We start from the raw sequence: 18,236 nt of genomic DNA, 5'->3' as shown, positions 1-18,236 counted from the left end.
TATTTTTGTTTCATATTAGCTTATATCTGTTACATGTAATTTTTTTGTCCTAATGCTATCTCTTATAAACACAATATTTTATTTAAAAATTTTTAAAAAATATTTGTCTTAAAAATTTTTTTTTTAATGTTTATTTAGTTTTTTTTTTTTAACCTTTATTTATTTTTGAGACAGAGAGAGACAGAGCATGAACGGGGGAGGGGCAGAGAGAGAGGGAGACACAGAATCGGAAGCAGGCTCCAGGCTCTGAGCCATCAGCCCAGAGCCCGACGCAGGACTTGAACTCACCCACCGTGAGATTGTGACCTGAGCTGAAATCTGACGCTTAACTGACTGAACCATCCAGACGCCCCAATGTTTATTTAGTTTTGGGAGAGGGAGAGGGGGAGAGGGGGAGGGAGAGGGGGAGAGGGAGAGGGAGAAGGGGAGAGGGAGAGGGGGAGAGGGAGAGGGAGAGGGGGAGGGAGAGGGAAGCAGGCTCCAGGCTCCGAGCCATCAGCACAGAGCCCAACGCGGGGCTTGAACCCACGAATCCTGAGATCATGACTTGAGCCGAAGTCAGACGCTTAATCAACTAAGCCACCCAGGCGCCCCCAAAATATTTGTCTTTTAACTGGAGACTTTATGTTGATCGCAATTATTAATGTAGTTTTTCTACCATATTACTTTATGATCTTTAATTTTCCTGTTTTTTTTTTTTTTTCTTTCTGTTTTCTTCCCACACCACAAATCCTCTTCTATTTTTTTGGGCTGATTTAGTTTCCCTCTTGCCCCATGTCATTTTTCTCTTTTGCTTGTGTTTAGATACATTGTTACATAAATTAGATTCAGATCTGCCACTTATTTGTGATAGTTTCTTGTAGCTTCATTTTTTTTTAAAAGGATTCATTTCTTTAAACATATAAAAATACCTACTTTTTGTGCTTTATCTGATCATTTTAATGTGTGCAGTCTTGGTTTGTTATTTCTACTGATTCTTACAGTGGCTTATTTGTTAGTGTGCTTTGTGATACTGATTGTAAACTCATATTCTCTGGAATTTTATATGGGAGAATTTTATATGAAATTTTATTTCAGTCCTGAATTATAGAGTTCCTACAGAGAGTGTGTATATTTCCCTTGGCCACATGCCTGGGGTCAATTTCAGCTTCTCTAAATTAAAATTTTTGTTGGTATTTTGGGCCGCACAAGTGTTATGAACTCTGGCCCCCCAAACCCTTGTGAGGATGGGTATGTGGTTACAAATTACCCACAGAGATTATTTTCTTTTATTCCCCTTCTACCACCACCACCGTCTATTTAGGCAGTTCCCCCACTGTTCTTCGGGACAGGTGTTTCTTCACTGAGTTAATCCAGTGAGGACATTGCCCTTCAGGGGCCTAGGCTTTTTATGTTAGGTCTTAGATTCAGCATTCCATCCAACTCAGGCTCCAGGTTTTGTCTTCTAGATCTATGTATTATTTGAAAACATATAATGTAGTTCACCAAGGATGGAAGACATTCATAGGACCAATGCTGCTACATCCTCTGGACTCTTTCATACTTTTACTGTTTTGGGTCTTTAAGATATTTCTTACTCCCTAGAAATTCATTCAAGCATTAAAAAATACCTATTAATATTTTAACCAGCATTTTAGGTGTTCTCTACTTAGAACATTTTAGTCTACTGTTGGTGAGTAATAAGCCTGTATCCTATTGTTTTTAGTAACTGTGTATCTATACCATTCCATCTTATGGATTTATCACAGATTTAAAAACCGGTTGTTTCCAATCTTGTTACCATAAAAAAATGCAGCATCAAGCATCCTTCTGTATAGGTCTGTGCATACATGTAAAAGTATATGTCAAATAAATTCCAAAAAGTGGAGTTGAACTATCCTTTTAAAGTGCTGCTTCTATGGGTTAATGGAAAGGGATGGAGACATTTTCTTGCATCCCTTCTCCATTTTCGCAATAAAAGCAAATCATTTTATGGGGCCAAAAATAGACCACCTGTTCCACAGCAGGACCCAGAGAATGTTCAAGGTCTTCTCCAACACTGTGCATATTTTGTCACTCATAGAGCTTTAGAAAATAACAGCAGTTAGTAGACAACATCTTGGTTAGGATCATATTATCGGTGATTCAGTAATTCCATCTGATCTTCCCTAACTTTTCCTAACGTAAATGTGATGTGTAAAAAATATTCTTAACTTTTACTTTCTTATTTGAGGCTTATCTGTTTACTTTCTTATTTGCTTTAGACTCTCACTTTATTGTAAAACTTCATTTCAACTATCTTGTCAAGGAAGAATATCATGAATTCCAAAATTAAGCGTTGTAAATTAGGACTATTTACAATACCAGTTAGGTACTATACATGTTTGGCAATACATTTTTGGAAATTTTTATTTAAAATATATTGAAATAGGAAACATGTTACCTTTTAACTAATGTAGTTGATTAAACCAAGATTATAATAGTTTAGTATTATTGAATTAAAAAAAATAACCTTAAAAGAATTAAGTAGTCCACATTCAGTGGCAAAATGTTGAATAAGCAAAATATTTTTAAATGTCAGCATCGTAAGTCATCTATTAATGTTATTTATTTATTTAAAATTTATTTTGAGAGAGAGTGATAGTGTGCATGGGAGGATTCAGAGAGAGAGGGAGAGAGATAATCCCAAGCAGGCTCCATGCTGTCAGCACAGAGTCCAGTGCAGGGTTCTATCTCACAAACTGTGAGATCATGGTCTGAGCCGAAATCAAGAGTTAGATGCTTAACTGACTGAGCCACCTAGGTGCCCCAATCTATTCATTAATTTTAAATATATTGATTACTTTCATATGGAAAATAAACTGTATAGAAAATAAATTTATGAGTGCACTGTGGTAATAACTGTTTCTTCCTTTTTTAGCCTATATATGCAAACAGATTTCCAGTACCAACTTATGCAGCCAAGCAGCCTCAGCAGTTCCCATCAAGGTCTGAAGTGAATTTACTTAGATTACTTAAGCAGAATAAAACCCAGGGTTAATGTCTAATATTTCCCCTTGTATTTAATTTAGCACAAGGTATTTATTATCAACAGTTTAGATCAAATCCAATTTTTAGAGAAGCTTTTAAGATCTTTTGATATAAATTTTGTCATATTAGTGCAGTGTCAAAATGAAATCTTAAAGAAGTCTGAATAGGACAAGCAAATGGTGCTGCAACCTTTGGTGTATGTAAGTTTCAGAAGCAAGGGCCTTTAAAGTACCCAGCAATGGCAAACCAGATGGGTTAGACCAGCCCCTCCTATTAGGAACAGCTAGAAAAGCTAGACAGTGTGTAATAAAATATGTGTTTGAAGGCATGAGAGAACTACCAAGGAAATGAGGAAGTATGGGGCCCAGGAGAAGAAGGCAGTCTGGAGATAATTCCATCTTTTGGGGAACACTTTACTGTCCTGGACATATTTACCTATTCTGAAAATGAGAACGGAGAGACTAGGAAACTGAGGAGAGCTTTCAACAAATTCACAGGGTTGAGGGGACTAAAACTGAAGCCCTGCCAAAGAGGAAGTACCCTGGCAAACATCCCAGGTTTTGTGTTGGGACCCAGCAGTAAGGGTAAACTAGATCCTCAACTTTATTTCTATGATTTTTTTTATGTTTGGCCCCTCATCACAAAAGCAGACACACAAGAAAAGACAATGTGTCTAAAACAAGAGAAGCAATAGACCACAGAAACAGACTCAGAGGGCAATCCAGTGAGTGGCACTATCAGACACAGACTTTAAAATAACTGTAATAATTATGTCACAGAATTAATAGTCAAGATTGAGAATTTCAGCACAGAACTACAAACTTTAATAAAAGAATTATATGGAAATTCTAGACCTGAAAAACACAAGAACTAAAATCTTTCAGTTCTCAATAGATGGGCTTAAAATCAGAAAGAAGGAGCATTTATTACGATATTTTGCAGTATATAAAATGCATCTTACCCCTCCCACCTCCAAAAGTCCTTCAAATTACAATTGAATTGCAACACTGGGGAGTGTCCTCATGTATAATCTTTATTATGTAATAAAGAGTTCATTGAAATCCAGCTGTGCATCAAGAGAAGAATACATAAATCGTGAGACAGATATTCATCAAGTAATGTGGTAGTGTGTTATTGGAGTAGAGTAATACTAGAATTAGATGAAGAGGGTAAGGAAGGGTAGAGAGGTTAAGGACAGGTATAGAAATCATAGCAGGTTTAATTCTCAGAGTGGATGTAATGTTTTGAGGAAGTTGGAATTTCAGCTCTATTTATGTAAACAGGGAGCTAGTGACCTCGTGAGTGTTTTGCAGTTTGTCTTTTCAACTTCATGTGCTGTTATATTTAAAAATATATAAGCCAGAACCTTCATACAATGTTTTTTGATTATAGAATAGCATTACTTTGTGGTAGTTACTCCATTTTACGCTCTGGTTTTTGTCTTTAGCCATTGCATATCAGATGAATAATAATCTCAGAATATAATGTACTCTTCAGAATTGTCAGCAGTGTTACAGATGGTGTTACATTGGGCTTGTAATGAAGTAGTATTATTTCATGTAGTTGAAACACATGATTAACTGTCTTTTTTCCTCTTACAGGCCACCTCCACCACAACCGAAAGTATCATCTCAGGGAAATTTAATTCCTGCTCGTCCTGCACCTGCACCTCCTTTATATAGTTCCCTCACTTGATTTTTTTTTTCCTTTACTTCTGCAGATATCTTCAGGGAACTAAGATAATCCTTTTTTTTTCCTGATATTTTCTTGAAAAGCCTTTCTTCCTGCTGCAACTATGAATGACAACAAAATACCATGAAACAAACTTTACTAACATAGAAAAACAGAAATCGAGTAGTGGCAATTGAGAAATCTACGAAACACAGTAAAGCCAGGGAATCTAGAATAACATTTCCATTTCCATCACTGAATAAGTTTTATTCAGTCGTTCCGTGATGTTAATGTACTGAACGTGGATTATGTTACTTTAAACATGTTATTGTAATGACTCTTAAATTAACTGTATTGGTTTAAGTTTCGTCATTAAGCACTTAAGTGTAATTCTGAATTTTGACCTTAGTTGTCATTAATGTAGTTTCTGGTTGAACACGTGATAATCTAATACCTGTGAAAACTAATTAGCTGTCAATAATATCTAATACTTTTCATCTTGCACGGACTAATAATCATCATATGCTATAATCTTGTCTATCTCATTCACTTCACAAATAAAGGAACACTTTGTCTTCAGAAGAATGGGCAAAACCCACAATTAAGAGATCATAATCTTATTTTGGAAGTACAAAGCATACTAAAAGTTTGTATGTGTGTGTTCACATACAGTTATTGTCTTCTATTTTTATGATCATTCTATGGATAAATGATTCTATGGATTCTAAGGATAATAGAGTCTATGGATTTATCTATGGATAGTGAATATTAGAAAAATTAATTTAATAATAGAATTTCTATTATGAATCATGTTAAAGCATGGAATTCTTTTACAATAGCATTATTTTAAATAAATGAAACTTTAAGGTACGGAGTATTTAATAGAACTAATCAGATATGCTGTTGATACATGGCTGTAATAAAGCAGGAGCTCTTATAATATCTTCAGTCAAATTGAGATATCATAAAACCACTTGAGAATTTTATGAGCACTTTAAAATCTGAAACTTCAAAGCTTGCTATTAATATAATTTAGAATGTTTACATTTACTAAGGTGTGCTGGATCATGTCTCTGTTGATACTAATGTTTTCAAAGAAATTAGGCTGGAGAAAAGGAGTTAGAAAAGGTTTTCTTAGATAAATGCAAAAAAGCAAGTGTGGTGTGTAGTAGTTATTATTCCAGCTGTGTAAAAAAAATGAATTTTTACTTTGGAAAAAAAATGATATGAATGGTAAAATTTTGAACACTTAAAAATTTTTCATAACCTTTCATAATAAAGTTTAATAATAGGTTTATTAACTGAATTTCATTAGTTTTTCAAAAAAATTTGGTTTGTGTATATATACATATACAAATATAACATTTACAATAAATAAAATACTTGAAATTCTGTTTTGTGTCACCCAGTAACTTTCTAATTACCCAGCTGTTTATAAGCTTATTAATTAAAACATCATATTAGTTTTAGATAAAACTACTAGTTTATCAAACTAAGTACTCCTGAAGTCTGCTGAAGTACTCCTGGAGTCTGCTTCAGATTCAAACTTTTACAGATATTATGTCACTAATTTTCAGATTTCTGCTAAATTGTGCGCAGTAGCTTTTTTGTTATTAAAGGAAAACAGATTAGTTTTGAAGAAGAATGATATTTCAGTTCTCTGAAGATGGTACACTGTTTTAACAATTTGGTATATATTAAAAATTGCACATAGGACATGGGTGGATAAATACTCAGGGGCCAGGTAGATTAAAAGAATGTTAGGATATGGGGTGCCTGGGTGTCTCAGTTGGTTGAGAGTCCAACTTTGGCTGAAGTAATGATCTCACCTTTGTGGATTCAAGCCCTGCATTGGGCTCTGTACTGACAGCTCATAGCCTGGAGCCTGCTTTGGATTCTGTGTGTGTGTGTGTGTGTGTGTCTCTCTCTCTCTGCCCCTCCCCCCCTTGTGCTTTCTCTCTGTCTTTCCCTCTCTCTCTCTCTCTGTCTCTCTCTCTCTCTCAAAAATAAATAAAAAATAAAAAAATATTTAAAAGAACAGTAGGATATAGACATATAGTTTCCACTTCAGTGGAAAACTATGCATTGTCTGGAGTCTAGACTCTAGAAGAGAATTTACCCTTCCTAGCTATAGGATTCTCTAGAACTATTTTACAGCTTTAAGCTGTAGATAACTGATAGCAATGTAAAATAATTCTTGTCCATAGATGTAAAGGTAAATTCTGCCCAGCAGAGAGAGGTTGAGCTGACATCCCTCCCTATTTTGCCTCTACTGGCACATTTATTTCGATATTCCCGATCTTTGGATTCTCCATTGAAATGGGTGTAATACCTTACCACTTTCCTCATTAATGAATTAAACACAATCTTCAACAATGTGTTCATTTATTTTTACTTTTTTTGGTCAAGTTTATTTATTTTGAGGGAGAGAGGGAGAGAGAGTGAGCACAAGTTGGGGAGGGGCAGAGGGAGAGAGGGAGAGAGAGAATCCCAAGCAGGCTCTGAAGTCTCAGTGCTGAGTTGTGATGTGGGGCTCAAACCCATGAATCACGAGATCACGACCTGAGCCAAAGTTTTATGCTTAACAGACTGAGCCACCCAGGTGCACCTAATGTGTTCATTAAAAAAAAAAAAAAGTATAAACAATCCCAAATGAAGATTCTTTCAGTTTAAACCTCTGAATGCATGTAAGACTAGAATGTTTGTGTCTTTCTCTCATATTGTCTCAATTTTTGCTATTGTAATTCATATCACTGAAACCTCGGTAATATTTTAACTATGTAACTCAAAGCTTTTTCCAGAATTAGGTAATTCCTTGGATTTTTTAATATTTATGAAGCTTTTCTAAAAGGGGGTGCTGGGTGGCTCAGTTGGTTAAGCATCCGACTCTTGATTTCAGCTCAGGTCATGATAGTTGTGAGATGGAGCCCTACATTGGGCTGTGCTCTGACAGCACAGAGCCTACTTGGGATTTTCTTTCTCTCCCTCTTTCTCTGCCACTCCCTCACTCACTCACTTGCTCTCAAAATAAACATTAGGGGCGCCTGGGTGGCTCAGTCGGTTGAGCGTCTGGCTTCGGCTCAGGTCATGATCTCATCGTTTGTGAGTTCGAGCCCCGCGTTGGGCTCTGTGGTGACCGCTCAGAGCCTGGAGTCTGCTTCAGATTCTGTGTCCGCCTCTCTCTCACCCATCCCTGCTGTGCTCTCTCTCTTTCAAAAATGAATAAACATAAAAAAATTTTAATAAATAAACATTAAAAAAAGACAAAAAGTTTTTCTAAAAACCTTTAATCATTTAACTTCTTTTACTTTTGTATATATTTTTACGTACATGGTTTCCTTTTTTAAAAAAAATTTTTAATTTAATTTTTAAATTTACATCCAAATTAGCATATAGTGCAGCAATGATTTCAGGAGTAGATTCCTTAGTGCCCGTTACCCATTTAGCCCATCTCCCTTCCCACAACATCTCCAGTAACCCTCTGTTCTCCATATTTAAGTCTCTTATGTTTTGTCCCCTCCCTGTTTTTATATTATTTTTGTTTCCCTTCCCTTATGTTCATCTGTTTTGTCTCTTAAAGTCCTCATATGAGTGAAGTCATATGATATTTGTCTTTCTCTGACTGACTAATCTCACTTAGCATAATACCCCCCAGTTCCATCCATGTAGTTGCAAATGGCAAGATTTCATTCTTTTTGATTGCCGAGAAATACTCCATTGTGTGTGTGTGTGTGTGTGTGTGTATACCACATATTCTTTATCCATTCATCCATCGATGGATATTTGGGCTCTTTCCATACTTTGGCTATTGTCAATAGTGCTGCTATAAACATGGGGGTGCAGGTGTCCCTTCGAAACAGCACACCTGTATCCCTTGGATAAATACCTAGTAGTGCAATTGCTGGGTCGTAGGGTAGTTCTATTTTCAGTTTTTTGGGGAACCTACTGCACCAGCTAGTGTTTCCATATGTACATGTTTTTCACTTAGGTTTGGCCTTGATTTATTCTGGATTGCTATTAAAATTGTAAAATTTCTTGGCCATAAATATCACTTCAAAATTTGCAAATATTAAAGGGCTTCTTTAATATCTGATAAAGACATTTTAATAATTAGATAAATTATATGTAACTTTATCCCTGTTTGACTATATGTTCACAAAATTATATCGCTCAGGATATTGCATTTTCTCTTTGTCTTAAGCAGTTGCTTGGGTCTTTAACCATATGGTTAAGCACAATCCAGGTTTTCTAAGCACAAATCAGATTTTATTGAATTCCATAAATGTTTACTGAAACTTGATCACCTTGCAGATATCATATTAGGCACTGTGATATATAAGTTCTGGATGGGACATAAAACTGTTACGTTGAGAGCTATATACACAGTAAGAATAATATAAAGTCTGCTCTATTAAAGATTGAAACAGGAAAGGTTGAAGAAGAGAACCAATAAACCAGGAATTCATTGAAAATACCACTAATTGACAAGTCTAAGTACTTACTGTAATTTTTCTTCTAATACTATGAAGCAAGATGAAACCAGCTTTTGGCTCAACTACTGCCTAGAGTCTAGTTTTGGCTGTTCTGTTGAGATACAAGCTGGGTGTAGATTTTTGCCTTATTTTTGCTCATATTTTTCTTTTTGTAGGCCTAGATGGCCCTGTTGAAGTCCTATGCCTCTGCAAAATCGCATCTCAAATGGCAATTTACGATGTAATTCTCTAAGTGTGCTTTTTGGTTTCCACGGAGCTTTTTAGTCTGTGTGTGCCTCTTTGTTACTTAGTATGATTGATTAATTCATTCTTTGGGACTTCAAAAGAATTAAAAGATAGTGCATATAGGTAGAGACTGGAGGTGAAGCTGAGAGGGAGGAGACATTGTATCCCAGGGAATAAGGCAATTTTTATTCAGGAAAGACCAGAAGTTGGAGTGGCCAAAGCATTGGGGGTTAAGAGAAAATAGGTGGCAGCCTGGGCTTGGAATTTAGAAATTTTTTCTACTGGAACATAAGTACTGCAACTATGGTTAAGAATCTCCTCCAACTCGTTGACTACATGAATGAATGAGTAGTCACTGTACTGAGAAGTTCGTGAACAAGAGAATGCTAACACATGAATTCTAGCCAAGGCCTGTTGAAGAACCAGATTGGAAGAAAAGTAGACACAGCCTGATTACACAGCGCATTTGGGCAGTAGGCATGGAAAAAAAAAAAAATCACAGCAAGCTCTTTTCAGAGATACCAAAACTTATCCCTTTCTTGGAATGTCTTTCACACATCTGGCTAGTTTTGTTGTTTTGTTTAGAAACCGAGCTTTAGTAAATATGAGTGTGCGTGCGTGCATATAGTTTTAAATTCAGAAAGTACTGCACGTTTTTCAAAACATCTGGAAGTGTGTGATACAAAACAGCGTACAGTTCAATTAATGCGTTAGATCTGTTAGGTCTGTTAACACGAAGAGAAAGGTTTAGTGGTGGACAGCGACTGCGACGCCGCAGGCGCGAAGAGACGTCCGGACAACCTCAGAGGAGCTGCAGGCTCTCAGGCCAGGCACGCGGGATTTAGGTCGGGAGCCAGGTGGGTGCGTGCTGCGGGCGACTAGCATTCGTGGCAGCGGCCTCGCGAGATCTTCGCCCCACGAATGAGCGCGTGTGAGCGGCCGCGGCGCCGACCCTAGAGCGCTCCCAACGGCCGCCGCCCCAGTCCACTGTCGGAGCCCCAAAGCCACACCATGTTCCTCCTAATGCTGCTGCTTGTTGGGCTCCGCGGCTTGCTGGCATCAGGACCTGGTAAGGCAGCGGAGACCCTGGTACACTGGGTCTGGGCAGAGGAAGGTGTTTCTTTTTCTTCTTTCAACGAGTTCCTGCTTCTGTCAAACGGTGGCCCAACTCGGTTCAGATCTGCCTTCTGGTTTCTTTTGGCCGGTCCGCCTGGAAACCCGGCCTTTAGGGGGCGTTCTGTTGGGATAGACAAGTGACTTCCGAGAGGGGAAGGTCATTTCAGTGAACTCAAGGACAAATCTCTTCCTCTCTGAACGTGGGTTGGGGGCAGCCTTTCCTGCAGGTGTGTCGTCCACCTCACAAAACTGCCCCAACACATCATGTACTCAGAAGCACCCTAGAATCTTCTTGAATTCCACTCAAAATCCAGACAAAAATAAAAACAAAGACCTGATTCTCCTCACGTACCATTTGTTCCAACATAGCTAATCCGGCATACCTATGACAATAATTTGTCCTGCTGTCAAAGAAAAAAAAAAATTCTGTGTCAGCTGTGCTGACAGTGACAGAGGTCCATTATGGCAGGGTACAAAGAACGGTATAAAGAATCCACAAAATTTTAACATATATTAGAGGTGGTTTAGATGCAAGCAAACATTTTAGGTATGTTCTTATTTTCCTCCCCTTTTTATACACTACTGTTCTGAATCTTGCCATCCCCTGTCAGTGCATAGAATGTACTGTTCATTAAACACTAACCTCCTCTTTCCCCTCTCCCTGCAGTCTTGGAAACCACCATTCTACTTTGTGTCTCTGTGGATTTGACTATACCAGGTGCCTCATGTAACTGGAATTCTGGAGTATTTTTCTTCTTGTGATTGGTTTATTTCACATAACTCCCTCAACGTTCATCTGTGTTGTAGCATGTATCAGAATTTTCTTCTTTTTAAGGCCGAGTAGTATTCTGTTGTGTGGAATAAAAGTGGATAAATACGTATTTCATTTTGTTTATCTGTTTACCTGTAGATAGATATTTGGGTTGCAGCTCCTTGTGGGCTATTATGAACAATGCTGCCATGAACACATGTGTACTTGTACTTGTTTGAGTCTCTGTGTTCACTTCTTTTGCATGTATATTTCTAGAAGAGGAGTTGCTGCATCATATGGTACTCTATTTTTAATTTTTTGAGGAACTATCACATTGTTTTTCATGGTGGCTGCACAATTTTACATTCCTACTAGCAGAGTACAAGGGTTCCAAATTTCGACATTCTTGTCAACATGTTATTTTATGTTTTTTTATGATGATAGTCTTCATAGGGGATATGTCTCTATGGTATGAATTCCCCCACTGTTTAGTGATGTTGAGCATCTTTTCATGTGCTTGTTGACCATTTGTATATATTTGGAGAAATGAGTGTTCAGGTCCTTTGCCTGTTTTTAAAATTGGGTTATTTTTGTTGTCAAGCTGTAAGAGTTCTTCTTATATTCGGGACTAGACCTTTTTCAGACAAATGATTTACAAATATCTTCTCTCAGTAGGCTATCTTTACTTTTCTTGTGAGTGTCCTTTGATTCACAAAAGTTTTTTATTTTGGTGAAATCTAATATATTTATGTTTTCTTTTGTTGTTCATGTTTATGATGACATACTTAAGAATCCATTGCCAAATCTAAAGTCATGAAGATTTACTCTTGTTTTCTCTTCTAAGAATTTTATTGTTTTATCTCTTAAATTTGGTTGTTGATCCATTTTAACTTAATTTTTATATATGCTGTGAGGTAGAGTTTCAGCTTCATTCTTTCTCATTCATTCTGGTTTCTCTGTTTATTCCTAATAATGCTTTTTTGCCCCATTAAAATCTATTTGTGCTGATGTTAACATAGCTACATCAACTTTCCTTTGGCTAGTATTTTCTGTAAATATATATTTTCCATCCTTTTATGTGGCAGTTCTTTAGTGTTCACTGAGTATCTATCTTTTGCCCATATTTCTTGTCCTTTTAACATTCAGACTGGGTCATTTTAACTATCTCGTGCTCATGAGGTTGAGAAGAAATGAGGTGAGTAATTTTTGTATCAAGGCAATTAAGAGTTGATATCCTTCCGTCTCTCTTTTCTGATGCCACAGTAACCTGAGAAGCCATGAGCTGAGTTTATGGTGTCACCAGTTGGAGAGAGCCTGGATCTCTGAGTCACTACTTTAATGAGAGCTCCTGGTGATCCTTACCAAACTTTACATGAAAAACAAATAAGCTTTTATTGTGTTAACATTTCAATGTTTTATTTATTACCATTCCATAGCCTGGTCAGGCTAAGTTGACCAATATAGAGATTGGAACTTTGAAGTGGTGTGCTGCCATAATAAACTTAAAATCGATGTCTTTGAGCTTCTGGGTAGTGAATGATGGGTAATGGATAGTAGATGACAAAAAATTGAAACTAACTGGAAAAATGGAGATCTATGTTAGGAAGTTACAAAATGTTTCATAGTATATTTCATAAAGTTATAGTAAACTGTATGACTGTGTTTTACCGAAGTTAGATAACGGTATGTTGTTTTTTTGCAGTTGGAGGTCAGTTTCATTACCCAAGTTTGGCAAAGTGTTAAGAGAAGGATATAATCTCAGGAAACAATTGGCCAGTTTGTAAAAAGAAATGATAGGGAATAAATCCAGAAATTCAAGGTCTTTCAGGATTTAAAAAAGTGATTCCAGATTCCAAATGGTAAGAAATGGAATTTAGAAAGGTTTGAGCACCAGAGTGTCAGTAAAAACTCCCACATAGAGAAAATTACTCAGGGAAGAGCTCTAATTAAGGGTATGGACATATATTTTTCCAGATAGAGTCAAGGTTGCCATCATTTAGTTGAAAGAGAGAAAGAGAGAGAGATGAGAGGGGAGGGAGGGAGAAATAGGAGTTAGGCAAAGAAATTATAGAATGAGGGAAAGTATTTGCAAATCATTTGTCTGAAAGGGGCCAAGTATCCAGAATATAAAAGGCAAAGAAATAAAGCAGATTTGAAAATTATGACTTAAAAACATTTTTTTTTAACGTTTATTTATTTTTGAGACAGAGAGAGACAGAGCATGAACGGGGGAGGGGCGGAGAGAGAGGGAGACACAGAATCGGAAGCAGGCTGCAGGCTCTGAGCCATCAGCCCAGAGCCCGACGCGGGGCTCGAACTCCCGGATCGTGAGATCGTGACCTGAGCTGCAGTTGGACGCTTAACTGACTGAGCCACCCAGGCGCCCCGAAAATTATGACTTTAAAAAGTTTTGTATGTGTGTTACTTATACAGAAAGCAACTAGATGAGAAACTACTAAGGTTTTGAGCGTAGTATATTAGCAAAGGAACCTCAAACTTAGATTAAAAAATATTTTTACTTTTAAGAATTAAAACAGCCCTTGGGCCCTGAAACTTCCAGATGCAGATAGTAAACTGAAAAAGCCATACAGCTGTCCAGGAAGGATATTTGTATTTAAGTCTGTTTATGATATTTTATATTTTCTATATATCATGCTTTTTATTTGATACCATTTTAAAAAATCTCATTTCCAGCCTTATGTGTTTTGTATTTCTAATTTTAATGTAAAAAAGTCCGAACTAAGACTGTTACTTTTTCCAAAAAAGACAATGACAATAGACATTTATTTATGTTTGTGATTAATTTATATATATATATATATATTTGGTTGCTTCACACTTGGGGCATAAACATTTATAATTTTTAGCCCTTCTTGATGGATAGACCCCTTAATTATGATATAATGACCTTCTTCATCTCTTGTTTTAAAATCTTGGTTTTAAAATCTAGTTTGTCTCATATAAGTATGCCTACTCTGGCTTTCTTTTGCCATCCATTAGCACAATAGATGGTTCTCTGCAGGTGTGTTTAGGTCTAAAATAAGTCTCTTGTAGGCAGCATATAAATGGGTCTTTTTTTTTAAAATCCATTTTGATACCCTATGTCTTTTTTTGTTTTTAGTGTTTATTTATTTTTGAGAGAGAGAGACAGAGCGTGAGCAGGGGAGGGAAAGAGAGAGAGGGAGACACAGAATCCAAAGCAGGCTTCAGGCTTTGAGCTGTTAGCACAGAGTCTGATGCGGGGCTCAAACCCATGAACCATGAGATCATGACCTAAGTTGGATGCCCAACCGACTAAGCCACCCAGGTGCCCCATACCCTATGTCTTTTGATTGGGGCATTTAGTACATTTACATTCAGAGTGATTATTGAAAGATATGGATTTAGTGTCATTGTATTATCTGCAGGTTTCATACTTGTGGTGAAGTCTCTGGTCCTTTGTAGTCTTTGCTGCTTTCTACTCAGAGTGCCCCCTTAGGATCTCCTGCAGGGCTAGTTTAGTGATCATAACTCCTTAGTTTTTGTTTGTCTGGGAAAGCCTTTATCTCTCCTTCTATTCTGAACAATAGCTTTGCTGGATAAAGGATTCTTGGCTGTATATTTTTCCTATTCAGCACATTGAATGTTTCCTTCCACTCCCTTCTGGCCTGCCAAGTTTTAGTGGACAGTTCTACTACTACACTTATCTGTCTACCCTTGTTGGTTAAGGCCATTTGTCCCCAGCTGCTTTCAGAATTCTCTCTTTACTTTTGTATTTTGCCAGTTTCATTATGATATGTCATGCTGTTGACCTGTTTCTGTCGATTTTGAAGGGAGCTGTCTGTGCCTCCTGGACTTGGATGCCTATTTCCTTCCCCAGATTAGGGAAGTTCTCAGCTATAATTTGTTCAAATAAACCTTCTTTCCCTGTCTCTCTCTTCTTCTTCTGGAACTCCTATGATATGGATATTATTTCATTTCATTGAATCACTTAGGTCTCTATTTCTCCCCACATGGCCTAGTAATTTCCTTTCCCTCTTTTTTCAGATCATTTTCCATAATTTTATTTTCTCTTTCACCCCTTCTCTCCTCTGCTTCTTCCATCCTCGCTGTCACTGCATCTAGTTTATTTTGCATCTCATTTATAGCATTTCTTAATTCATTGTGAACTATTTCTTGCATCTTTGATCTCTGTAGCAATAGATTGCTGTCTTATGTGCTTTTTTCAAGCCCAGATATTAGTCTAATGACTGTTATTCTAAATTCTTGTTCTGATATATTGTTTATGTCTGTTTTGAGCAACTCTCGGGCTGTCCTTTCCTCCTGGAATTTCTTTTGAGGAGAATTCTTCTGTTTCATAATTTTGGCTAGGTTTCTTTTATATGTTTTAATAGCTTTTTATGTGTTCTGAACCTGTGAAAGCTACTGTATTAAAAAGGGGCCATATACTCTCCAGGGCCTGGCACTTCAGGCAGTATTTTTGGAGTATGTTGCATGCGCTCTGCTGTTGCATATTTGGCTGCTCTATCCCACTGGTCTGTCTTTACAAAGCTTTTCCTTACTCATAGTGGTGGATTGTTTAAACCTTCCACCAGGTGTGCTTTGATTTGCTCATTGAAGTAATCCTGGAAAAAAAGGAAAGGGCAGGGGACCTGATCCCATAGTAAGAGAAAAATGAAAGGGGTGAAAAAAAAGACCACACAGAGAATCAAAGAAACTATAAGACTTAATCAAGAAAGAGAGAAAGGAAAATAAAGAAGAAGGAGCTATAGAAAAGGTGTAAAAAGAATAGAGTAAAAATGCCTGATTAAACAGACAAAGCAGATTTTCTGGCCAAAAATCAAATCAGAAACTATGAGCCTGATTCCAAAGGAAAAAAAAGAAGAGGGTAGGAAGAAAAAGAAAAGAGAGGAGAAGGAAAGAAAAGTAAAGAGAGAGAGAGAGAGAGAGAGAGAGAGAGAGAGAGAAAAGAGCAACAGATTAACATACAAAACTGCAGTACAGTTGTCTGTTGGTACCTGGGACCAGTGGCTGTGCTGGTCTAGAGAAGAGGCTGTCTGGTTTGATCAGTGTTGGTCTCACTCCAATAGATAGGCAGTTACCAGGCATGGAGGGGCGGGGTTTGGTGTAAGCAGGTCCAAGCCTCCACTGGGGGCAGCTGTCCCCTTCCCCGAAGCCTCACCATGTTGGTGAGCGAGAGGAAAAATGGCGACATCCAGTCTCTCCCCAGACCCTGTGTCTCAAACCACGCTGTTCAGCCAGCTCTCACAGAGTAGCACTAGTGGCTGGTTTGTCCTGCCCCACAGTTCTCCGGTGCATTCTGGGGTGCTTGGCTGGGATTCAAAACCTGAGGTCTTAAAGGAGTGGGCATGTCCCAGACCTTGTTCTGGGACTTGCCACTCAGGGGCAAGCCACTCTGAGGGCTTGCCACTCAGCCCTGCTGATAAGGTAGACGCCTGCAGGGTCGTTTTTCCTTGGGGGGCAATATTCCCTCTTCCCACAGTACTCAAGGGAGGGGACTGTTCTCTCCCAGTGTGCCCCTGAGATCACTACTGCTCCCCAGGCCGGCTTCCCTCCCCACCGGAAGTGTGCACATGTCTTCCAGTTTGGAGAAAGGAGTGCTTTTGAAAACTCTGATCTTCAGCTCCTATGGCTGTTTGCAAAGCAGAGAGTGGCACTCTTTGTATTTCTTGTTCACCAGTCCTGATCTGCAGAGGTTTTTCTCTTGTCCTAACACAATACCACAGTCCACACCTTCTTTTTCCCTTTTGTCTCTCCATAGAAGGGGATCCCTCCCCTCTGTGCCCACTCTGTTTTATGTCCCCCAAATCACATACACACAGCTCAGTCCTGCCAAGCTATCTCCCTCCACATGTGGAGATTTTTCTGTAACTCTGCGGATAGATTTCCTGGGTGTTCCAAGTATTCTGACCTCAGTACAGCTGTACTTTTCTGCCATTTTAACTCCTCCAACAATGAGAATAGAAAGTTGTCAGACACCACTCTCATCTTCTTACATATTATTGTTATTTAGTATTTAGTGCCACTTTTATTATTTTCCTAGTCATTATCTCTATTACTATTTGTTTCCTCAGTCAGGTTTGCTTAGATTTATCCACTGTTTACTGCTTTCTTTGCTTACCTTGTTTCTAGCACTTCTTCCTTTCTTAGATTTTTCATAAAAATTTTGAGTGACAAAATGTCTGTTCACTTGAAAATATCCTTATATCTCCCTCACTCTTGAATGGCAATTTAGCTTGATATGGAATTTCAGACTGACAGTTATTTTTCCAATAACACTTTGAGGATACTTTACTATTTGGCCTCTACCGTTATTATTTTATTTTTAATTATGGAAATTTCAAATAAGTGCAGAAGTAGAAGAGTATAAAAAACCCAGCTTCAACAATTATAAATTCCTAGCCAATTCTTTTTATGTTCCTCTGCTTTTCTGTTCTCATATTATTTGGAACAAGTTATAGACATATCATTTCATCTCTAAATATTTCAGTATGTATTGCTAATTGACAAAAAATATACTTTTGAAATATAATCTCATAGTATCATGATCACACCTTAAAAATTAACAAAAATTTCTTAGATCATCCAAATTCCAATCTGTTCAAATTTTATTTTTTTTAAGAATACTATTTTTTGTCTTCTTGATAATCAGTCTGACACATGTGAATTGATATCTCATTGTAGTTTTGATTTGCATTTCCCTGACGATTAATGATGTTGAACATCTTTTCATGGGCCTGTTTGCCATCTGTATGTCTTCCTTGGAGTAATGTATATTTAAATTCTCTGTCCATTTCTTTTCTTTTCTTTTTTTTTGTAAATTAAAAAAAATGTTTATTTGAGAGAGAAAGAGCATGAGTGGGGGAGAGAGAGGAGCAGAGAGAGAGGGAGACACTGAATCTGAAACAGACTCCAGGCTCTGAGCTGTCAGCAGAGAGCCTGATGTGGGGTTCGAACACATGAACTGTGAG

The 18,236-nt window shown here is 37.6% G+C and overlaps 2 protein-coding genes across 7 annotated transcripts in view; both read left to right on the top strand.

Annotated features, from left to right (window-relative positions):
- The window catches only part of ADAM9 (ADAM metallopeptidase domain 9), a 144,126-nt gene extending 138,052 nt beyond the window's left edge, over positions 1-6,074 (top strand). Inside the window, exons 21-22 of the mRNA XM_019440731.2 lie at positions 2,900-2,967; positions 4,611-6,074. Of these exons, the coding sequence (XP_019296276.1) occupies positions 2,900-2,967; positions 4,611-4,704 (162 nt within the window). The 3' untranslated portion in view covers positions 4,705-6,074. The remainder of the gene's footprint in view (positions 1-2,899; positions 2,968-4,610) is intronic.
- A 3,967-nt stretch (positions 6,075-10,041) lies between these two features.
- Positions 10,042-18,236, top strand: part of ADAM32 (ADAM metallopeptidase domain 32) — a 171,483-nt gene continuing 163,288 nt past the window's right edge. For 2 of the 6 annotated variants that reach the window (XR_002077699.2, XR_008421607.1), the window contains exon 1: positions 10,042-10,467. Coding sequence is in view for 3 of the 6 variants with exons in the window: in XM_053901054.1 (XP_053757029.1) it covers positions 10,410-10,467 (58 nt within the window). In the remaining 3 variants the exon portion in view is untranslated. The remainder of the gene's footprint in view (positions 10,468-18,236) is intronic. The other 4 variants (XM_053901054.1, XR_008421608.1, XM_053901053.1 and 1 more) reach the window with 4 other exon arrangements.

Source organism: Panthera pardus, unplaced genomic scaffold, assembly GCF_024362965.1.
Source record: "Panthera pardus isolate Hobbes unplaced genomic scaffold, ASM2436296v1 HiC_scaffold_13, whole genome shotgun sequence".
NCBI lineage: Eukaryota > Metazoa > Chordata > Mammalia > Carnivora > Felidae > Panthera > Panthera pardus.
The sequence above is the reverse complement of the archived record's forward strand: the minus strand, read 5'-3'. Positions and strand labels throughout refer to the sequence as shown.